At 37.4% G+C, this 24,272-nt stretch overlaps 1 protein-coding gene across 5 annotated transcripts in view; it reads right to left on the bottom strand.

Annotated features, from left to right (window-relative positions):
• The window catches only part of Nfia (nuclear factor I A), a 378,241-nt gene that overhangs the window by 126,258 nt on the left and 227,711 nt on the right, over nucleotides 1–24,272 (bottom strand). For all 5 annotated transcript variants that reach the window (XM_048351438.1, XM_048351441.1, XM_048351439.1 and 2 more), the window contains one exon: nucleotides 3,901–3,975. In XM_048351438.1, coding sequence (XP_048207395.1) covers nucleotides 3,901–3,975 — 75 coding nt within the window. The remainder of the gene's footprint in view (nucleotides 1–3,900; nucleotides 3,976–24,272) is intronic.

Raw genomic sequence — 24,272 nt, 5'->3', positions numbered from 1 at the left:
CTCAGAAGACTGAGATCTGAGGATCACAATTCAAAGCCAGCCAGAGCAGAAAAGTCTGTGAGACTTTTATCTGCAATAAACTACTCAGAAAAAGCTGGAAGTGGAGCTATGGTTCAAGCGGTTGCCTTCAGTATAGAGAGACTCAGGAACAGGGACCAGGCCCTGAGTTCAAGCCCCAGGACTGACAAAACAAACAAGCAAACAAAACCCCCAAAACATCTCTCTCCCTCTCTCTCTCCCTCCCTCCCTCCCTCTCTCTCTTCCTCCCTCCCTCCCTTTCTCCCTTCTCTGTCTCTCTCTCCACGTGTAAGGTGAAACAATGGAGAGAACAAAAAGGTGGGAAGGAGGTATATGAGGTATATGATCAAATGAGGCTTGGCACTTTGGGGTCAGTGAAACAATTCTATATGATACCCATAATAGTGAACACATGTCCTTACACACTTGTCAAGGCCAACAGAAAGCAAAGGAGGAATAAATGTAAAAGACTGGACCCAACATAAACTATGTTTTTTATAATTATGTATCAATATTAGCTGTTAATAACAAAAAAGTTACCATACCAACAAAAGGTGTTAATAATAGGGGAAATTGCTGAGGATGAGTATAAGTGATTTCTCTACTTCCTGTTAACTTCTTTAAAAAGTATAAGCCTCAAAACCTGCTCTAAAAAATATAAAGTTAGGGCTGAGGTGTCCAGCCTTGTTGGTAGAGCCACTTGCCTAGCTTGTATAAATCCCTGATTTTATCTCCAGCACTGGAAAAAAGAAAAGCCCAACAATGCCCCCCCCCCACAAATTGTTAGTAAAAAGCAAAATCATGCCCCAAAATTTAAATATTTTTCTAATTTTACATTACAGTCTTAATCATTTTTAAAGCACAAGTTAACAAGCTAAACATTTATCAATTCAACAAGAACTAATGACTCAATAAAAGTTCTGAATCCTTGGGTTTTATTTGGTTCTATAATTCAGGAGAGAGCAACACAAACATGTCTGCAGTCAGCCAACTGAGTGCAGCAAAGTAAAAAGAAAGAGCAAGATGCTTAAGTTCTTTGAGCAGCATGGTCTCCTTTATCTGAATAAAAAGACACTGTCCATAACCACAGCAGCACTGAATGCGACAGTGTCTCCCAGCTTCTTCACACCATGCCTACTGCATGGTATTTGCATGATAAACTCAAGCTACTGTAAATTTCATACTAACACTGCATCCTCACATCATTGGTTTAATCAACCCACATGCCTGTTGATTCCTTATTCAGGTGTGCAGGGTGCATCTCCATCCTTACTCATCTGCAGACAGTGTCCCTAACACAACACTGGCTTAGAGGAGAAAGTGGAGGGCACTGTGAGGAACTAGCTAAGAACGCCAACTCCCTTACGTGATTTTAGTGGTAAGTTTTTCAGAAAGGAGTATGGGTGAGAAAACCTGAGTGTGGAGGTCTCTGTCACAGCAACCAAGGGTAACTTGTAGAATAGACTCTGACAAACCTAGATTAAGGATATATGAGGAAGAGAGGGTCTCTGGAACATAGTTGATCAGTTTGGCCTGAAGCCATGGTTTAGCTGACACAGCCCAATCTTGCTCTTGCCGAATGGTTTCAGTCAGCACAAGGCCATGTGTGATTGAGTCCTGGGGCGATTACACAGCAGTGTGCAGAATCAAAAGGCATTCAGAAGCCGAAGGATGCTCATGATGCCAGACATGGGCGATACAATGCCCTACACAGGAACAGAAAACAAATCCAGGTCCCTTGGCAAACTCAATCCTGGGTACAACCATCCCCTCTGGCAGTCTTGAAGGCAGGTTTAGAATTCACTTGGCAACCACTCTGTCTAAGACCCAGTGGAAAAAGGGTGAAAGAGGAGTACAGGAAGTGGAAAAGGCTGCAATGCTGAGATGGTTTTCAGCAGTGTGGCCTTTGTCTTAACAACCCCAGGCCTTGGAATTCTGATGGTAATGAAGACTAAATGTAAGCATTGCGGCAGGCAGGGCAGAATAAAATGGATTAGTGCTCCAATCTTAGAGTTTAAAAGCATTTTTTTAACAAAAAAATCTTTGAGTCTATATTTGGATCCCAGTAAAGGCTCAATAAATTTATCTCCCTGTTACGCTACTATGGCAGGTACACTCTGAATATATCCTTGTTATACTTCTATTAGTAAATTATAAGGAGCATGTAGAATATCGATCCTTTTCAATGTCTTGTGAAGAGAAACATATATACTCAGGCATTGTTACTTGTCTATGACAAAAAGCTTGATTATTAGCTATGTAATAACCAGAGCTGCATATATCCTCTTTATTAACAAAAGACTCAAATCGTCTCAACTCTCAACTGGCTGTATCCCTGAGCACACTTCAATCAGAGAGTAGAAGCTGCTGCATTCCAACTCATCATCTATTGTTCCTAATGCCTCTCTCCTTGGAATCCCAACTTCCCTCTACTAAACACTGCAGAATCCACCAGGGAGCCCCTGACTCTCAGAATTTTGACATTCATAGTGACTTTTCCACTTTTTCCCTTGTCTAGTTTTTTAAGTTCCCCTGACCCAGACTATGAGTATGATTTCTAAATTGCCTACACTTAGCTGAGCCACTGGCCTACTGTTTGACTTTAGGTAACTTTAATAGATCCTCAATTGAACCCTTATGTAAAACTGGGGTAAAATTCATAGGTGAGATGTTTAATACAATGATTATTTTATATTTTATTCTCAAAGGCCTACAACAATGACTGACAAGTAGTAAATGTAGGAGTCTTTGGGTTCTTTCTCACAAAAGTGAGAGAGAATAATATTACTTTTTAGACTCTTAGGACTCTCCCAGCCTGAGAATGACTGAAACAAGAGCAGACAGAATCTAGACTCTGGAGATCAGGATGGTTTTATCTTCCCCACCTGTCCTCTTTCATGCACGTGACTAGCTTACCTGGTAATCATGTGAGTCTGCAACACAGTGAATGCAGAGAATGAATATGAAGTAAAAAGGTTTGCTTTTACTCCATCTCATTCCATGTAAGACCTGATGTCACTTGAAAGCAATACTTAACATCAAATAGGTAACCGTTTTACCTAGTATTGGTATTTTGAAGTAGGCGGGGCATTAAGAAAGAATATTAACATCTGGTATTTTTTCTTAAAAATTGAGACCTAGAACAGACCTAGAACATCACAATCATTGTAAGCATGCTTTTAAAAAATGGAAACATGTTCTTGAGAAAAGTAAGGGGTGTGTATGTGTGTGTGTGTGTGTGTGTTTGCATGTAGTGTAAAGAGAGAGACAGATGGAGAGATATATGGAAGGAGGAAAAGAGGAGGGAGAAATAAATGGAGGGATGGAGATAAAGACGAATGGATGGTTGAATGGAAGCATGGAGGGAAAGAGACTCGTGTACTCCTTGGACTGTCGGGTTGATGCTGTAGTGAAAATACAATCAATAGGCCTTTGATCAACTGAAGAGGGCTGGTGGCAGGTACTCTTCATTCACTGTGGTTAGTCACTATTGACAAGCTGCTAATGATCACACTGTACTGTGTCACTCATGCCGAGGACATTAGCATTGTTTAAAGGTCAGAAACAAATTCTCTTAAAATGCAGAATTTCTTAGAAACCAGAGAGCACTAGTAAATTTTTGCAACTACGTTCATACCATGTACTATGACATCTATGAGACATTCAGAATTTTGATCCATCTTCTAGTGTCTCACATTAAAATACCTAATTTTCCTGGTTCAAAATCTTGATTATTTTTATAAACAAATTCTATGGAAAAATTCTTCCAATGGCAGAATAAAAAGGGAATTTGAAAATGTTTTATGTTAGTAGGACAACTAGACACAAAGTAGACACAAACTCAGGGCAAATCGGGACCAAATCAGAGCACAATTTACTTACTCTGTGACACTCTTACTAGCTCAGTCACACTGAAAACACCTGATGTGACAAAACTGTCCTGGAAGCCCAAGTGTCCTGTGGAAACAAAAATGAAAGAAAATCAAGTGTCACAAACAGAAGACATTTAGACAACGGAGCTCAAAATATTCGTTTCATTATGATTAAAGAATACGATCCCTAATCTCCTAGCCGGCTTTGTTTGAGTTTATGTGGGAGGACGCAGTCATTTGGTTATAGAGAGAGTTTCTGTTTGAATCTGGAGGTTGAAAGCTATGACAAAACAACTGGGTGATTTTTGAGATGTTAAGAAAATTCAACAGGAAATCTGAAGCAAAAGACAACTGAAGAGAAATGGTTACTTTGGAGGAGCTGAGACTTGAGCAATGGGAACAGACAGCACAGGCTAGGTATCTGAAGTCCCTTAAAATTTTGAAATATTATTCTCTAAAGAAACACCTGTTGGGATTATTAATTCAGTTAAATCAAACAAGATTTAAATATGTTCTCTTTATTTCTCCAGGCACTACAAGAGACAATTTGTAAAAAGCCATAATTGAAAAATCAAGATCCGGGCTGGGGATATAGCCTAGTGGCAAGAGTGCCTGCCTCGGATACACGAGGCCCTAGGTTCGATTCCCCAGCACCACATATACAGAAAACGGCCAGAAGCGGCGCTGCGGCTCAAGTGGCAGAGTGCTAGCCTTGAGCGGGAAGAAGCCAGGGACAGTGCTCAGGCCCTGAGTCCAAGGCCCAGGACTGGTCAAAAAAAAAAAAAAAAATCAAGATCCATTCATGAAACATGAAAACAAATTACTAGTGCACAAGTAATAATTTAGACTTGTTGAGAGAATAAAAAGTTTTTTGTTTGGAGAATATAACATAAATTGATGGTTTAAATTGTTTAACCTTTACATTTTCTATCTTCTTCATGTTTACCAAATATGATTAATTTTCTTTAAGAGTCTAATATTATGTCTATCACCAATCATTCATGGAATTATTTTCTTTACCTTTTACTTGATTCTTTTCTCTGAACTTCAAAAAGATTGTACAAAGGTGGTTACAATTTAACAAGACTGTCTACGTTACCCTATGTTTCTTGATCAGAGTCACCCCATTCCATCATCTTCCCCTATCTCATCTGTTCATTCATGGCATTTTTTTTTCAAAAACCTAAAGCTTACAAGAGACTCATTATGTCATACAGTTTCCCTCTCTGGCTCTGCACTTTTCTGTCTTTGTCTCTACACAGGTTGATTCTCCTTGAGCGGTCAGCCAGTGCATCTGTTGTTAGCTGAAGAGCATTTTAAAAAATAACTGTCATTTGTAAGAAAATTATATTTTTAAGAAGTGCAACATAGGATAATAGACCAATCTGAATATATAACAAATATATATATTTGTCAGTTGTGGGGCTTGAACTCAGTGCCTGGGCATTTTCTTAACTTTTTCATAAGGCTAGCACTCTACCATTTGAGCCATAGCTCCATTTCTGGTGTTTTTAGTGTTTAGAGATAAGAATCGCACGAACTTTTCTGCCTGGGCTGGCTTTGACCTGTGATATTCAGATATCACCCTCCTGAGTAGCTAGGATTACAGATGTGAACCACCAGTGCATCACGCACAATGGCTTTTTGGGTAAGGATTTTTACAGAGACACAAAAGAAAAATTTCAGTCAACTTTATGCCAAACACACAATGTATAAAACAGGTGTATTTTTTAGGGTATGCAATAACTGTAAATAAAATGACAAAAATCTCACCCTAAAATTACTTAAGAAACTTTACCTGTCAAAACAACCCTCACCCAGTTATTTAGTCTAAGTACCTGAGGTGCTATCACTTGGATTAAGAGAACTGAGAAGGAACAAACCCCAAATAAATACAAAAATTATAACATTTTTTTCTCATTATTATTGAGGTAACATTAGACCACATTTATCTCACAGATCCTAATAAAGGAAATCCAGCTACCATATGCACTAAGATTGACTTGAAATACATATAAGTTAATTCATAATTGAATAAGAAAATTGGTATGTGTTTCCAACTCTTGCTCATCTCTGTCTTTGATACTTGTCTTAGTTCCAACCTTCGAAATCCCTTATTTTAAGAAAGAACTAAAAAGAGTTCCTGAACTCAGTAAACACCGGTGTTTTAAGTCTGCCCCAAACACCAAATTATATATTATTTGTGTGTGTGTGTGTGTGTGTGTGTGTGTGTGTGTATGTGTGTGTGTGCAGGTATTGGGGCTTGAACTAAGGGCCTGGCATTGTCCCTCAGAGTTTTCACTCAAGGCTAGTTCTCAAATGATAAAGATCACTTGGGCCACAGCTCCACTTCTGGAGTGTTGGTGGTTAGTTAGAGATAAGAGACTTACAGACTTTTCTACTGGGCTGGCTTTAAAAAAAAATTATTGTCAAACTGATGTACAGAGTGGCTTTGAACCATGCTCCTCAGCTCTCAGCCTCTTGAGTAGCCAGGATTACAGGTGTGAGCCACCAGGGCCAGGCCAAGTAATATACTTTAAGGAGTAAGCTGAGTTTGATGCAAGGACTTGGTCAGGGAGATCCTTGCTGAGATTATTAATTGAGCAAACTGTCCTTACTACAGGTTGCTTTGTTTCTTTGGCCCACCTCTTAAATGTTTTTGTTCTCCAAGGTCTGTGCTTTTCTCCCTCTTTCTCTCTTGTCTCTTATCTTTCTTCAGAACATTTGTGTATGTACATGTATAATTCTTAAGTTATTTTATTTGCTTCCATGCCATCAGCTACTGGTCTAGACTGGGTATTGTGAAAACACACACAGACACACTCGTGCACACATACATGTGTGCTCGCATGTGCATGTGTGTGTGTGTTTGATTTCTTCACCATTGGGTCCTTAATGCCTAAGACAAAGCAGTTAGGGAACATTTGTTGAATGAGTAGATACACCCATGACTCTCAAATCTTTTTTTTTTTTTAAAGTTCTCTCTCTTGGGTTTTAAACCCCTAACTCTTTGTATCTGTTTAGCATTCAATCCAGACATTCTACCTAGCCCAAGCCCAAGATTGAACTCATTTTCTTCTCCTTCTAAAACCTACTCCTGCTCTTCTCAATCGCTTATTTAAAGGAATCTTCCACTATTTATCTAGCTTTCTATGTTTTGGTACTATCCTTGACTCCTGCCTTAATCTACTGAACCGGAACTGACTCCATTTCTTTCCTATTACTTCCTATAGATTTGCTTGGCCACTTCTTTTTTTTCTTTGCCAGTCCTGGGGCTTGGACTCAGGGCCTGAGCACTGTCCCTGGCTTCTTTTTACTCAAGGCTAGCACTCTGCCACTTGAGCCACAGCGCCACTTCTGGCCATTTTCTGTATATGTGGTGCTGGGGAATTGAACCCAGGGCCTCATGTATATGAAGCAGGCACTCTTGCCACTAGGCCATATCCCCAGCCCCTGGCCACATCTTATCTATCCTTCAGAATTTAGCCTGTGGTCACCTCCATCAATAGTCTTACCTAAGGCTTCCTTTTCTCTTTACTCAGTATCAACAGTGTACCATACATACTTATAACCCACTACTTAGCATGCCCAATTGTGAGTTTATTTTTGAAAGTATTGAGTCCATTGCGCAGGCAGAGTCTCTTCTGTGTTTCTGTCTCTCCAGGTTGTAACACAGTATCTGGCAAGTAGTAGTTAGTCCAGATGCCTGAGTGACTATAACTCAAGCTGGGGCTCACTTATGTTTATTTTCCCTGTGTATTAAAATATTCAGAAAACCTATTGGTTCTGTTTCCTTTCTTCATTGCTAGTAAATTGAACTAGAAATTTCAGCCAATAAGCACTGCAAAATAGAACCACTCAAATATATATGAATCATGCAGCTATTCCCTCTCCACTAAATAGGACCAAGACAAGAAAATAATCCACTAGGTGAAGCATCTGATGGAGATAGTGACATCGATTTCTCTGATGAGAAGACCTGGGATGTCCTTTTGTCATTTGTTATTGTTTATATTTTGGGAAATAAAGGAAAACCAGAGTTAAATGGCGGTATTAGTTAGTGAAATTAGTTAGGGGCCAAAATAATGTAGTCCACACTTTCAAACTAGGATGTCATGTGACCTTGAGGAAGTGAACTGCAAAAAATAATTTCATTCCCCTCCTAGCAACCTGCCTTCTAATTTTCCCTTAATAGAATGTATGTAATTAATAAGGTAAGATATGTGACCTGTGTGATTGTCAGAAAAATAACAAGAGAATATGAGTTCTTTATAAGTTCTAATGGAACTATTTCTCCATAGGGTTTTCACATTATCAGATAGCCTGGACTAGTTTATAGTTATAGTTTGCCCTTAATACAAGGGCTATGTAAACACTCTATGCTAAGTCACTATACAACTTTTGTTTCTGCACCAGTTATTTGGAAGTCTACTAGAGAACTCTGTAACAAGACAAGAAGGAGATGAAACCTAAGAAATGATAGGAAAAATAACATGCCTAAAGAAATTACTAAGCAAGTCTGAGCAGATTAATACTTGGTTCTCAGTAACAAAAATGAAGTCATAAAAATGACTTTCAGGGAAATTATACTGATCTGGCTTGTCTCCTTTATTGCGAAGTGAGAAAAGAGGAGAAAGAAAATAAAAGAAATAAATTTAAGCAATTTAGAATTTAGATGCTATTAGGAAAGCTGATCAAACATTCCTGAAAGGTCTCAACATTTCCATTTTGAACAAGGCTCTCAGAAATGAGGGCAAAACACAGACTTTTGTTAAGTATTCCTTAGATGAAAACCCAGATTGCTCAATGATCTATCTCAAAATTTCCAACCACTGTGCAGCAGCAATTGTATAGGAGAATGAAATAGGAGCAGATCTCTTTTCATTTTCTATAAAATGGCTGAAAAAGTTCATACACTGAAGTCTTGTTCAATGAATCCCTAATTAGGGAACCGATTTCAATGCCGTGGAGTCAGTCATACTCAGTGGGGAGAAATGAGACTTTCTGGAGGAGGCAGAAATGTAAAAAGCCAAATTCTTTCATGGGTAGTTAGGAAAAGAAGCTCTCTTTACTTCGATGATATCAGCAGTTATTATGGAAAATGCTATTATAGAGAAACCAAATCTCATTTCACAAGAGGACTGAACATCTATCTCCCTTCTAACATTAGGGTAAGAAAGGATAAAGCTAGACTTGCAGAGATGAGGTAACCTTGCAGAGCTGTTCTGAGGTCAGAGAAGAGATGATGACAAAAAGCCATCCAGAAGGCTGGTCATTAAAAAAAAGTTTACATATTTACTAAACAGAGTTAGCTTTGTATCTAAGAAGGGATATTTATATACAACACAGCACGTTTGTTTTACCTGGCAATATCAAAAGATCTCAGCTTAAGTTATCAAATCTCATTTGCTTACTGGAAGTAAGCAGACTACAACACACAGTCATTTCATCCAAAAGAACTATGCTCTTCTGTCTTGGTCATTGAGGTCCTATCATTGTTAAATGGTAGGCCAATTGCACTGCGCCTTACATGCTGTGTGCCTGAACTGTTGGGAGGGAAGAAGGCTTCCACGTCATTTATAATCCCCCAGCATTTGGGGTTGTGTGGGTTGTTCAGTCCCAGGCTAGTCCCTATGGACATTGCATTGCAACTCCTATTTTCATCCTTCTCAAGAAAAGTCGAATTCACAGATCAACCTCCTCTCTGCAATGCAAATTTATCCTCTATCAACTCTCCATTGGCTTGTGAGCCATTGCAAGAAAAGAAGCTTCCTATCTTCCCTCTTCTAAGTCTAGCTTAATAACTAAAGTTAAGTCACTAGCCTCCATTCACCTCATTTGACAATTATTTGTTCACATGTATTCTCTCTGTACTTACACAATAAATTGCATGGGCAGAGTTGTGGCTCATTATCTTATATGGTCCACGGGGCTTATTACAGTTCCTTAATATTGGTGTATGATAAATATGCATTTAGTGATTCAGATGACTGACTTGAGATATCTTTATTAGACCACAATGTAATTCGTATTAATTTACTTTATATAATGGCATATTACTTCTACATTCAATTTGGAGTATGTGAAAAGACAAAGTTGGTTTGGGATTTTTTTTTTTAGTTGAGTGAAGGTATGTTTATATTGATTCCTTTAGGTCAAATTCTAAAGTTTTAGTCTGATTTGTAATTGTGCGTTGACTAAGCTATTCTGTCATTCATAGGTGACATGTGAGGTATTTCTTACTCTTAAAAGTAATTCCTTGTATTTAAAATGTAGAGAATTCAAACAGGTAAATATATGGTTTGTATAACTGACCTCTAGGAAGGAAATGAAGAAAATCACTTGGTAGTCAGTTTAGGAAAAATGTTAAAAGATGGGCATACAAAAATATGGAAACAACCCAGATGCCCCTCTACAGATGAATGGATCAAAAATTGTGGTATCTATACACAATGGAATACTACATAGCGATTAGAAATGATAAAATATTGGCATTCACAGGGAAATGGTCAGAACTTGAACAAATAATGTTGAGCGAGACAAGCCTAGAACACAGAGAACAAAGGGGCATGGTCTCCTTGATATATGACTTAGGGTAGGGGTAGGGGGTACAGTAGAGTACAGGTCTGCGAAACAACAAACTTCTTGTCAAATGGTATTTCCACAGGTTTGGGTCAGCGACCTTACATTATGTATCTTAAAAAGGTCTAAAATAGACCTCTCAGTGGATCACAATAGCACAACAGCTATGTATATATGATCATATAAGACAAGGATAAGCAAACTCTATTGTTGACGTTATATTTAAAGTTCTAGGTGAATTTCCTTTGGCGTATACCATGTGACTACTGTATATGATTTTGGTACACTGGGTATTGTAGCCTACCTGATCTAGGGAAGGGAAAGAAAAATGAGGGTGTAAAATATCACAAAAAATGTACTCACTGCCCTATTATGTAACTGTACCCCTTTTGCACAACACCTTGTCAACAAAATTTAATTAATAAAAAAAGATGGACATACATTGATAGATGATAAGACTAAGTTGCTTCCATCATAATTCTATTACAAACATCACTCTCAGGTACAACTAGTGTTTTTCAACCAACATGAAGTGTTTGCATCTCATTGGATGAACAAATGGGCTGTCATAAATGAATCTGTAATGTGACTATAATTGTTATTCTGTTTTATTACAAAATATTAAGTAACAATCACTACTATGAAATAATGTACTCGTGGCTGAAAAAAAACGATTAGGAAAAGAGGTCTGAGAAGTGGGAATCACAGGAAATGTACCCTGCAGGTTCCTCCTCTGCTCCCTCTTGTTTTTTTTAACCTATATTGTGACTCCATATTTGCTGGTGAATCATTCACCGTTACTCAATGGAGACAATTTGTGGTGCTGGTTGGTTTTAGTGATCATTTCTTATGAGCAATTCTTCTACATCCATACAAATAAAGTCATTCATTTGGGTTATTACTTTAACTTAATAAGTACTTATTGAATATCTTGAATATTTACTGTGAGACTAGCCTATTCCTAGGCTCTGAAGATCCAAAAGGAAGTAACTCAAGTCTTTGTTCTCAGGGATTTATATCCTCAATCAAGGGAGATATCTCAGTAACATATTTGTGTAAAATTGGGTTCTCTTAGGAGACTTCTCTAAGAAAATATTAAAAACTAATAGAGGCTATTATAATATCTTGTGTGCTGAATGTCTATACATATCCATGATGGATGGTTATAAACCATACTTTGCAGCCTGTCTTGCAGTTAGGATTAGCCATAATGGGAAAGAAAATGCAAGAGATACAATAAATTTCTACTGCTTGTATCTGAAAGGAAATTCCTTCCTAGCAGCTCTCTCTTCTTTTTCATAAGCTATAACATTCTTTCAGCTATGCAGATATGGACAGTGCCCTTGTGGGAGGAGAGCAATAAGATGGAAGGAACCTGGGACAAGGAGTGACAGTGTGCAGTGGAACTATCTATATTCTTAGTCTACAAATAGAGTCACTGTATCCTAGCCAATATTTAATTTAAAATTATATATGTATGTATTTTTGTTTCTTTACTATATCAACTTAACACTCACCTTAAATCCCATAACTATTATCTTTTCTCTTTTAAATCTGGAGTGTCAAAATTGGCAGTTCAAGCTGGGTGCCAGTGGCTTGTACCTGCATTCCTAGCTACTCAGGATGCTGATATTTGAGGGTTGTGGTTCTGGCAGGAAAGTTTTATGTCCAATTAACCACCCAAAAATCTGGCAATGGAGCTGTGATAGAGCACTAGCCTTGAGCAAAAAAAGCTCAGGGGCAGCACCCAGATCCCAAACTCAAGACCCAGGACTGGCATCATTTTGTTTTTAATTCACAGGCCAATTCCAGTCTTCAAATGTATTTTGCTTGATTAGCACAGTACTTCCTATGGTATTATTATTTCTTTGCATAGGAAGATTTTTACACAGGACACAAACTTATAAATTTATCATATTTCCTATCACATTTACTTATTTAGATGATCTGTTCATGAGGCCTATTGTGGTCTGTCTGCATGTGATACCTGCTTCATGTCTTCTCCCCACTTTCATTCTCTAGAGTAGGAAGGAAAGCATGGATGGTTGGTGGATTTGTTTAGGGGGGAAAGTCATAAATATTTCATTGAGACTCCAGGTATTTAAAGACTCTAGGTCCTCAAAAGACCTGGCCTGCAATACAGCTTTTCAGTATTATCTTCCAAGGCTGCCCAAATACATTTTTCTGTCATCAGCTGGTCTCAAAATACTTATGTATTATTTCCTCCATGTCAGGGTTTCTATCATTGCTCCCTCCAATGTGTTATGAGTAGCCCTGCAAAAACCAAACAGGTAGGTGTAGGTGTGTGTGTGTGTGTGTGTGAATGTAAACTAAGTTTCCACAGTAAAATAAATTTGGAGGATACTATCCCATGCATTTTTAGAAAATGACAAGGACCTCTTACATCTTAAAGCCTCTGAGAATTTCTGCAAAAAATGAACTTTGCTATGTCGGTTTAACACACTATTCCCCCAATAAGTTGACAGAGATAACATTCATTTTTTTTCCAGGGTTCTGAAGATACCTGGTTTATATTCCTCCTGTTTCCTCTTTTCCCCGTTTGATTTAATGTGCTGAGGAGAATGCAGAACTTGAACTCATGGAACTAATTAATTCTTTGAATGTATGGCCCAAGGACATGTCACATTTTATCTGGCAATCATCTTAACATACATGCATGAAGAAAACCGATCTAGCCAAGTGACAGGCATTATAAAGTTAGGATCCTACCTGAGAAGGGTTTCTGAGCTCCTCACTGGTAGTGTGTTTTCATCAAAAGTATCATACATCAGTGTTGAGGATATCCTGCTGAGGGCCCTAATCACATTAGTCCTAATGACCACTGCAATTCTGTGGTTGGCATTATAGATGCTGCATTTATAGAAGGGAAAAAATTTAAGCTCAGATAGGTTATCAGATTTGCTAAAGATCACATAGATGATGGTAAAATTGGAATTAGAACACAGGGATGTTTAGTCATTTCTGCACAACAAGTTCTATTTTATTGCAATCTATTGTATAACACATTTTCACCAATTCATGCAGTTAAGAATAACATTTAATTAAACTGAGTTATATGATTTTACATAGAGGGCTTATGAGTTTCAGTCACAAGTGACTGAGCAACTAACTAAAACACTATCTCTAATCAATATCAAAACATCTAAAAGTAAAAAAAAAAGATTGTTTTACCTATTTGTGTATTTGTAGATATTGAGTAAATGGCAGTGTGTGCTGAATTAGAAATGGAAAGGCCCTGAAAGGCCAGCTAGTGATAGAGTAGTCATCACTGTATGGTAACATAGAGATCTAATTATAATAAAATCCTTCATATAATAAAGGACTAATTATAATAAAGTCCTTCATAAAGTATGTGTGCCTTTGCTTTTTAAATTTATTTTTATTTAATAGTTTTCTTGCTTTAAACTGCAACCCTCAGATCTCAGCCTGAGTAACCAGGAGTACAGCTGTGAGCCATCAGTGTGTGTGTGTGTGTGTGTGTGTGTGTGTGTGTGTGTGTGTGTGTAATAAATCATTGTTATATGTCTGCCTTCTTGTATCTTTCCTTCATATGCCTTGGTCTGCCCTTCAACATAAGCAGAATAAACCTCATCTCTCTTTCATTGTCTTATTCCTCAAATATTTGATGATAGTCTCTCAACTTAATTTTCTCTCCTCCAAGCTAAAGTTTTTTCCCTTTCATTATTTTGTCTTGTCAGCAACTTAATTTTCCTGAAACATTTATTAGAATCATAACTTTATTAGACTTATACAAAGGAATTGATATTTTGTAAGTAGACCCAAGTATAATTTAGCCTGAACAAGAACTAAGAAAAATCTACTTTGGGGAATTTCTTTTCTCTCTCTCTTTAAAAAAAAATCACATATGCCACTAAAGAAAGAAAGAAATGACAATTCTGTATCATGTTAGAAGAGGCCACCACAAGTAGCAGAGTGTCATTAGAATTTTATATGCTCAGACTTTTAAAATTAATTGTGATGATTTTAATGTACTCTAAAGTGAAAATGACTTTTAAATTAACTTCATTTTGAAGTAAAAAGTTATAAGTAAAAAGAAAAGCAACCTGATCATTACTGTGTTCTGAATCAAAGTTTTCTATAAACTTGGTCCCTAACAACTGGTTAATTTTCAAATACACCTAACTATTTATAATAATTTTAGTTTTTGCTATGAACTCTCTCACGTATACTGGAGGAAAACAAAATAAGAAAATTTTTTCCTTGAATATATTAGAAACTGTTTATTATCTTAAATGAAAGAGACAAGAGATTGAATTACCCCAGGATTTCCCCTGGCTTCTGGGTATAAAACAGCAAAAAATCATAATGGCCAAGCACCCTGTTTTTTTTTTTTTTTTTTTTTTTTTTAATGTAGCTATGCAGCCTCTAATAGAGAGACTGCTTGATGAACCACTAGAGGATTCAGGCATTAACAATGAGGATGACCAAAGGCCATGTATTCATTTTAAGATCCTCAACGCTGATTTTGGTTGGCCAAGCGTGCAAAGAAAACCACTGATGAGCTGAAGCAACGCATTGTTAAAAAATGCTTTTAATTATGTTTCTAAGACCTTGGGGGGAATAAATATTAATATATATTACACAAAGGGATATATAGTTTTCTAAATATAGATAAAATTAGTTAATATCTAAAACCACAGAAGGCAAAGAGCTTTCATCCTTTTAGTCATTTTGCTTTGTACAATTTTTTACCTAACAATTCCTCAGTTACTGATAACATAATGATACCATACTGATACCACAGTGTTTATTCAATTATATGTTCTAAATATCATATATTTATCAGGAAGTATAGAATGTTGCAAATCATGTAGGCCATAATACTTTGAAGTTGGCTAGCTTAGCATAAACAGAAAGAATTTTAGAGGTACCAGAAAATTCTTTGTGAAATATAACAGAATGAATTAGACTATTTGAGGCCATGTCTGTCAGCACAATGGACGAGCACTTTTAAGACTTTAAAGTCATGTAATGCAATTCGTGGCTGAGTTTTTCCTTGTTAAAAAGAAGTTGAATGGGAGTGATTGGAAGAGAAAAAGGCCAATATTTGACAACAGAAATCAGCATAACCTTTTAACTGCAGCAGCCATGGGTGACTGCCCTTCCACCTTGGAAGATTAAGTGGGATTTCAATGACAACAGCTGGAAGTGAGCATGTGTGAATAGAGAATACAGATCTGAGGCCTGGGACAAAAGGCTGAACAATCTCTGCCCAGATCAGAGTGTTGATTAGAAATTGTTTCCTGGTCCTGGCTTAATAGAGTGTGATCATGAAAGTTGGTGTTTTTTTTTTTTCCCCAGAAAAAATTGTTCCAGCAAGAAATTGTTGGAAGATTTCTTCTATAACTATTCTCTCCAGATCTACTTTTCTAATGTATGAAATTCTACACAAAACTTGGTATTACATGCAACTTTCCATAGACAAAAATATTCTAAAATTTTAAAATTGTTTTCCCAAATTTCAGAGCAATTTTTACTGTGGACATTTTACATATAACATGATTATTTTTTGTTTAAAGATCTGTCACAGAGATAGACACTAACAGTTGGAATAACACACGCACACCAACACACACACGCACACACACACAATTTGGACTTACTTAAAGTAGGAACTATATCCCTCTCATCTTATTTCTACCATTCCTCAGTGTAAAACATATGGTGGGCCTGCAGTACACACAGAAAGGAACCATGTATTCTTACCTACCTATTCTTTTTTAGGCATCTTGAAATGTACAGATAGACTCTGCTACTGTACAAGTTTTTAATGATTTCACTCTTTTCTTCAACTAGATTCACATATACATTAGCAATGTCTAGTTAAGTGTTATTTTGGTTTTTTGGTCAGTGGATGTGTTGAACTCCAAGCCTGGGTTCTGTCCCTGAGCTGTTTTGCTCAAGGCTAGCACATCACTCTGAACCGCAGTACCACTTTCCAGTTTTCTGGGGGATAATTGGAGATACAAGTTTTACAGGCTTTCCTGCTGAGGCTGGCTTTGAATCATGGCTCTCCAATCTCAGCCTCCTGAGTGGCTAGGATTACAGGCATGAGCTACCAGTGCCTGGGCCTCTAGTTGTCTTTATGAGCATGCTAACCCAATAAGGACACAGGAGAAAAGACAAGTACTTCCAAGTACTTCCCTTCAGAGAAAAGCTAATTTAACCTGGTATACACAGCGCTCTGGTTGCTTGATAATTGTGGTCACTTCAACCCATGAAAGCCTGAATGAACTATACACATGGTGCTGAACTGCCTGTTTGCTGACGCAGGTACACTCTCACTTTGCATAGGATCCCCACTTTACTGACATTGCTCTGAAACCACCAGAATGATGCTGAGTGACTGAAAGGACATGGGGTTATGACTCACTTCTGTTGTTTTGGTTTTACCAGATGCCCTCGCTTACCTTCCACTGCTCTGGATTTTGCTAATTATTCTCCTTTCTATATCAAATTAGTAACTGCTTAGCTTCAATAGAAAGTAGCCTTTCCTCTATACAAATAATACTCTGAGTCAAGGAAACAAAAACAACAACCAAAAATAAATAAATAAAACCCACAAAAACCTGGCTGAGCAGTATGGGACCACAGAAGCTGGTGAAATTGTCTTCCCTATCAGACATGGATCATCTGCCTGCTTCCTTCTATAGCAACTCTACATGTTATTCCAAACAAGCCATGGGGGCAGATTGTTTTTTTCAGAACAGACTAAATCCATTTGCTGTTTCAACATTCTATAAACAGACTATTAAGGAATTCAATTCCCAGAGCAACTATATGGGTGTTGGCTTCGGATTCATGGGTGTTTCTTGCCAAACTCACATATTTGTTAGAACTATCAGTTTGGAGTGTCCTTTTCAACTCAGAGTGGGAGGACCAACAGCTTGTGAACTCATTTCACTTTAAGGAATAGGTCTTGCTGGTGACAGGTATACATGATAAATGTCCCAGAAGGCTGACCTAATTTCTGTGGAAGTGAGTGTTTTGCTAAGAACATTCCCTCACAATGTCGGCTTGTGGCTGAGATGCCAACCTCTCAGCGGCCATGAACACTGCTGGGGAAACTTCATTTAAGATGAAGTTAACTTTGACTCATTTATTAAATTTTGCCAAAATTAGTTTTGAATTGATAGGTTATCCACCTAATTTAAAATATTCAACCATCAAACATACTGAATGTCATAGTTTTTAATTGTTTGTATCCAGAAAAAAAAATCTAGCATGTAAGGCTAAATATAATTGGGGTAAACCTGAAATGTATTTGCCTCTTCTCTCATAAAGAGATCAATATGGTAAAAATGTTCATTTTACCATTTTGAAAATCATATTTTAAGGTATTATGTGTAATACATGGAAAGAAAAAGTATTGTGGACATTAGAATCAGAAATATCCCAAATTCCCTGTTCATGAAAATGTTACTAATGGCTGTATCCACAGCATAACTTTGTCGTTAAGAATAATGAACAAATATATGTAAAATGTTTATCAAAGAACCTGGAAAACAGAATATGTTAAAATGATAGAGTATATTTTTAGTATCTTTATCATTTTGTTGTAAATAATAAAAATATTCTTTATATCTTAGACATCAAATCACAGAGAAATTTTCATCAAAAAACATGTTCTTTTGGCATATTAAATGATATAGGTATTCATACAAAAGTTGTATATATGTCAAATTTTGATAATATAATTTTATTTGAATGAATTTTTGAGTAAATATAAAAGTATTATTTAAAATGACACAACCACATTAAAAACAAATCCTATGACATGCCTTGTTTTTCTAACAAGTGAAATCAACAGTATTTTATCTCTAAATTACTTTAAATAAATTATTTTAAATAAATTTTAGGAGTCTGATTGCTACCTATATTAATGTATAATATTTATTAACATAATTATTTATAGTGATAGAATAATTTGAAATGTAAATTTCATCTATCCTTTAAATCCATACAGATACTCTAAAAATGAACTTTAGATAAGTTTTTCTTGTAGTAGATCAAGTTTCACAGAGGGAATAAAAAGTAACTCTTTAAAAATAAATTAAAAAAATATGAGACTTGCTTAAAATTCCTGTTGGTAACTAATTGTGTCACATTTCCTGCTTTAGAATAGCAGGTATTTAGGAAACCCAATAGCATATTTTTCACATAAAGCTATTTACATTTTTTTAAATGCAAAATAATTTCTGACAGCTTAAAAAGGGATGGGAAATAGGCAATTGTTAGGCACATTAAAGGAAGAATTATCATTTTGAAATGAACTCTGCCCTCTGCCAGAGCCTCTACATTTGGCTTCTGATTTCAGTGTAAATGGAGAGCCACCAGAAAGCATCATTAAAGAAAGGGTCTTGATTCCTTGTAGTCTTAAATCAATGCTAAGAGAATTTGGCCTTTTAGGCAGTGAAATCATTGACGTATTTCACTATTCTGACTTTGATCATTGAAGCACTTTGCCATGCAGGCTGCTTCCTTGATTTTAGGCAACAGAACCTTTGTTCCACTCACAGAAGGACTGAGGACAACTCAGACTCAGCTCTAAGGTTGTATGCTCCTATTACTGGAATTATAACAGGGTCATCAGTATTTTGAAGGGGACAGCTTCTATAGTCCAGAACTACTCTGTTCACTGCAGGACACTTGGGGCCTCTGGCTCCCACCTATACCTCCTTGTAATCACCAAAAGGCCCTCTTTTTTTTTTTTTTTTTTTTGGCCAGTCCTGGGCCTTGGACTCAGGGCCTGAGTACTGTCCCTGGCTTCTTCCCGCTCAAGGCTAGCACTCTGCCACTTGAGCCACAGCGCCGCTTCTGGCCGTTTTCTGTATATGTGGTGCTGGGGAATCGAACCTAGGGCCTCGTGTATCCGAGGCAGGCACTCTTGCCACTAGGCTATATCCCCAGCCCCCCTCATTTTTTTTTTTTAAAGAAGTCCCAGTCTCAAAGGACTATATGTCTCTCTTTGTGATATCATTAGGTGCTTAATATGGAATAATCTTCCCCACATGTAATTTTCTGTAATATATCTTTCTAATTACAATGCCAAAGTTCCTAAGCCAGGGACTGATAGACCCAATTCTTTATCTTTACCAAGTACTGCTCAGATTTTACATTAACTTGAATATTAAAAAAAATGTATTTGAACTACTAGGTTAGAGAGGTCACTAGACTTTCAGATACATAGCCTGTTGATATAAGTCAGCTATTTTGGACTTTCTGGAAGACTTTTGATTTCAAATATTGGTTAGTTAGTCTATAACTATAGGAGCATGTTGGACAAAACTCCTGATCACCTATTGTAGTTGAAGAGAAGATATGTTCACTGTCCTAACAATTTCCCAGGAAATCACTCAGACAGTATTTTGTTTCTTCACAACAGCATTATATTGCCATTAAGTCCATAAATTCTAGAGAAATAGGACATTAAATTAGAAAATAAATATGCATTCTATTCTTTGTTCTCAGTGCAAATACAGAATAGGAAGAAATACCAAGCCAACATGATTCCATGAAACCAAAGACACATTATCCTGCAAAGAGAAGAACCAAATGGGCTTCATGATGTCAACCACGAATCCCACTGAGGGCTTTTGTTCAGAAGTGGGGCATCTCCTTCAGGCCTACTTTTTGTCTCTAATACTCTGACACTTGATTGAATATCTGTTGTTTTCCCAAAAGTAAGAGCTAGGGGCACTTACTCAGTGTCAGGTGGTTACCAAGAGAGGCTTCTTGATTCAATCCTTGTTCCTAGCACTAGGAAATCCATCTCTCAAGGCTGTGGGATTGTCACAGGCCAGGTGGGGTGGCCCTACATGTATGTATTCCTATAAGTACACATATGTACATGTGTTTAAGTTCACTTACTCAGATTTTGTCAGTACTTTTTGGACAAATGTAAGTTTACACTGCCAGTACACTTAAAATATTTTTTAGTATCGGGCATTTCTGACCCTTTGGGGCATTATTACTAAGAAAGCCACGGGAGACATGATTTGTGGCTAATGTGAACGAACCATGAAGCCTTCTTGGTTGCAGCTGGCAAGACCAATAGCATTCTGCACTTTTTTTCAAGCAAATCATTTGAAAACAAGTCATGGATAATTTCTAACTTTTAGCAAGAAGCTAAATGTAGTTTGTTTTCTAAGGTGTTTTAACGGTATACCTAAACTTTTCTCTATAACAACCTGATTTAGTCATTTAACAAACATCTGTTCGTGACAACCAATGAACCAGGAACAGATGGTAAACTCAGTTCACATACTAACATGCTTTGTTTCCTCAAGTCTAGTAACAACACTTCTCAAGGCACATGTAGCAAGAAAGAATGATTCACTACTCCCGCAAAACCCAGTTCAACTGTCACCACCTTTGGTATCACATATGAGCATCATTAGTCTTTACAATGTCAGCCTTGAAAAACACTGATGGATGTTTGAGAGAAGATGGAAGTGAAGTCAGAGTCACAGGAATGGACAAGGACACTCCAACCACAGGGAATCAAATATGCAGGCTGGGGCAGAGGATAAGATAGATTGTTACCAGTTGTAGATTTGAAGGAAGGATAGCACTAAAAGTTTAGAGGGGTCCAAATAGTTCAAACATCCTTTGAGTGGGTAGTGTCCAGCCTTGATTCATAATTAAGTGTAGTAGTATTATTAGGGAAATACTTTAATTATTATAGCTAATTATTTTTATGTCAGATGTGGGTCCCACTCAAATTCTTAGCTTTGTGATGTGAAGTTACACTTCCCTTAGTTTATCCAGGAAACACTCATTGAATCTCTATTCTGCATTGGGAAGATCCTTACATGTTTTCAGTCCAGTGGGGAGGGAAGCCTTCTGGGAATGATTACAGTGTTGGGGGCCAAGTCTGTGGAAGTAGAAGCAGGCTCTCAGAACACCAGTGGGAGGGCCAGGGAAGACTCCCTGGAAGAACAGCAATAGCCTGCACAAGTCCCCAAAGACCTATAGGATAAGCCACATGAAGAGGAGAAAAAGTGACTCAGATTCTTTGTGGGTACAAATAAAACCAAGTGATGAGAGCTAATATTTACCGAATGCTTACTCCAAGCCAGATATCCATCTCAGCCTGTCATGTGTTATTTGCTGCAGTCATCAAAGTGCTACGGATTGTGTACTCTTATATTATAATATTGTTTTACAGCAAGAGAAACTGAGGTACAGACTCCAAGAAAGAAATTCAAGGTCATACCAGATCTGGCAGAAGGAGGATTCCATTCAAGCAATCCAAGGGAGGAACCCATACTCTTATTTATGGCACTGTTCCCAAGGTACATGGAAATGAATATTAACTCTAGAGGCTCGTGCACTGGAAAAGGGCTCAGAAGATATGATTATGATGATACGATTATGATGACCATTGTTGTCACCAATAGATTATGTGCAAATCTCTTATCTGTAGGTCTAAGTAGAGAAATTTTCCCACCAGATAATGGACCCTTCATATTTGATTCAAGCTGAAACTCCAATTTATAATCCTAGAGAGGCATTTTTCTCTGAACAATCCAGTGAGACCATTATTTCTTCCACACCCAAACCACCAAATCACAATCTAACAGCAACGAATGTACTTTGACATCACCTCTTTCACCTTTAGTTTACCATCACACAAAAATTTACACATTTTCTGCTCATAGATGCATGATTAAAGCTATACCAATTTGTCCATTGCTGGTGCCTCACATCTGTAATGCTAGGTACTCAAGGAGCTGGGATCTGAGAACCACAGTATCAAGCCAGCTTGGGGCCTGAGTCAGAAGAGTCTGGTTGGCCCTTTCTTAAAAAGTCACTATTGACATGGAGGAGGTCAGGTATTTATTGTGCAGGATGGGGCATTACAAGATATTTGGTATCCATTTCTTCCCCTTCTTTATCTCTCTCTCATATGGTGAATGCAGTAGCATGTTTCTTTTCAGGCATGCTGATGGAGGGAAAAGCCTTTATTACTATTATCTCTTGATATGAGCTTGGTTAACATATTAGTAAGCTCTGGTAAAGCATTAAGCTTGTGAACGTGTCCAGTTAGTCCTAACCAAGAGGCCCAGCCTCTCTACTTCTAGTGGTCTTTTCTTACTGCCAAGTCTTCTTCTTGCTGAGATACCAGAAAACATGGCCACCAGCCCAGCACACCAATGAGAATTCCCAAACACAAAGAAACACTGAATTAACATTTCACTTGAGATGCATCGTGACTGAACAACTCTGAATGGGTCTTGCTTTGCAAAATATCTGTCTCAATAAAACTGTTAGATGTTATATATAAAAAGCCAGTGGCTTTAAAAACAGATTTCCACTTTATTAAAAAGTAAAAGAGAGGGGCTGGGAATATGGCCTAGTGGCAAGAGTGCTTGCCTCGTATACATGAAGCCCTGGGTTCGATTCCCCAGCACCACATATATAGAAAATGGCCAGAAGTGGCGCTGTGGCTCAAGTGGCAGAGTGCTAGCCTTGAGCAAAAAGAAGCCAGGGACAGTGCTCAGGCCCTGAGTCCAAGGCCCAGGACTAGCAAAAAAATAAAAATAAAAAAAGTAAAAGAGAAGCAACTGCGTCTACTTCATGGGACTGTTCCATAAAGGAGGAAATTAAAAGAAGAAGGGAAATATCCACCTATATTTCTATTCTTTTGAGGTTTGCTTTAAGTCTTTGAACTGGTGGGAATCTGGAATCTCTATCTTCATATGTAGAAACTTCTGTGTGAATTTTCCTGGCTTACTCCACCCCCATACACACTTTGCTCATTGTTGAAAGCAAGAGGGGAAAGAAATAGAAAAAGAAAGAAGATGGAACATCCATAAGATTTTTAAAAGGACCAAGGTGCTGGTGGCTCATGCCTAGAATCCTAGCTACTCATGAATCAGATCTGAGGATTATGGTTCAAAGGCAGCCAGGACAAGAAAGTCCATGAGACTCTTGACTCCAATTAACCAACCCAAAAGACATGAATGGAGCTGGCTTAAGTGGTAGAGTGCTTGTTGTGAGCAAAAAAAAAAAAAGCTTAGAAACAGTGCTCAGGCTCTGAGTTTAAGTCCCAGGACCAGATCATAAATTAGATAGATAGATGAATGGATGGATGGATGGATAGATAGATAGATAGATAGATAGATAGATAGATAGATAGATAAGAAATAATCATACATAGATTTGTGAACCTAGGGTTATTGTTTTTTCCAGATACTCACATTTGCCCCAAGTAAAAGATGATGGACACTGACATGATCCACAGGAGTAACATGGAAAAAAATTCCATCTCTTCTTATTTAACCTAATGAGGCCCTTCTATTTAGAAAATTGGTTGCTGAGCTCCATATCATGAATGCAACATATAGAATCTTAGAGCTCCAATGAAAGCATCAATGGCTTTGTAAAGAAATTACCCCCACCTCCCAAAAAAAGAGAAACATAGGGACAGCAATTAGTCTATCTGTCTCGATAGACATGGCAATAGTTAGAGAGCAGGGCCTTGTAGGATAGGTTATTAAACAAGGGGACAAATTGCTGATTAAGAATTACTATGTATTTAACATTAAAGCTACAAAAATGTGGGAACTGAGTACTGTCTTCTATGCTTCTTGACAGAAAGTTTAAGTAATTTGCATGAGTTTACAAGTCTTTGTTCTTTCCTATAGTGTAACAGTCAATGAGATCTCAGTGACATTTATTGTTAGTAATGATGATGCTTGCTGGACTTTTTTTTCCACTCAAGTTATTCCTTTGACTCAAGCACTAACATGG

The sequence above is a fragment of the Perognathus longimembris genome, chromosome 7 (assembly GCF_023159225.1).
Source record: "Perognathus longimembris pacificus isolate PPM17 chromosome 7, ASM2315922v1, whole genome shotgun sequence".
NCBI classification, from domain to species: Eukaryota; Metazoa; Chordata; class Mammalia; order Rodentia; family Heteromyidae; genus Perognathus; species Perognathus longimembris.
This window is presented reverse-complemented; position numbering and strand designations above follow the sequence as displayed.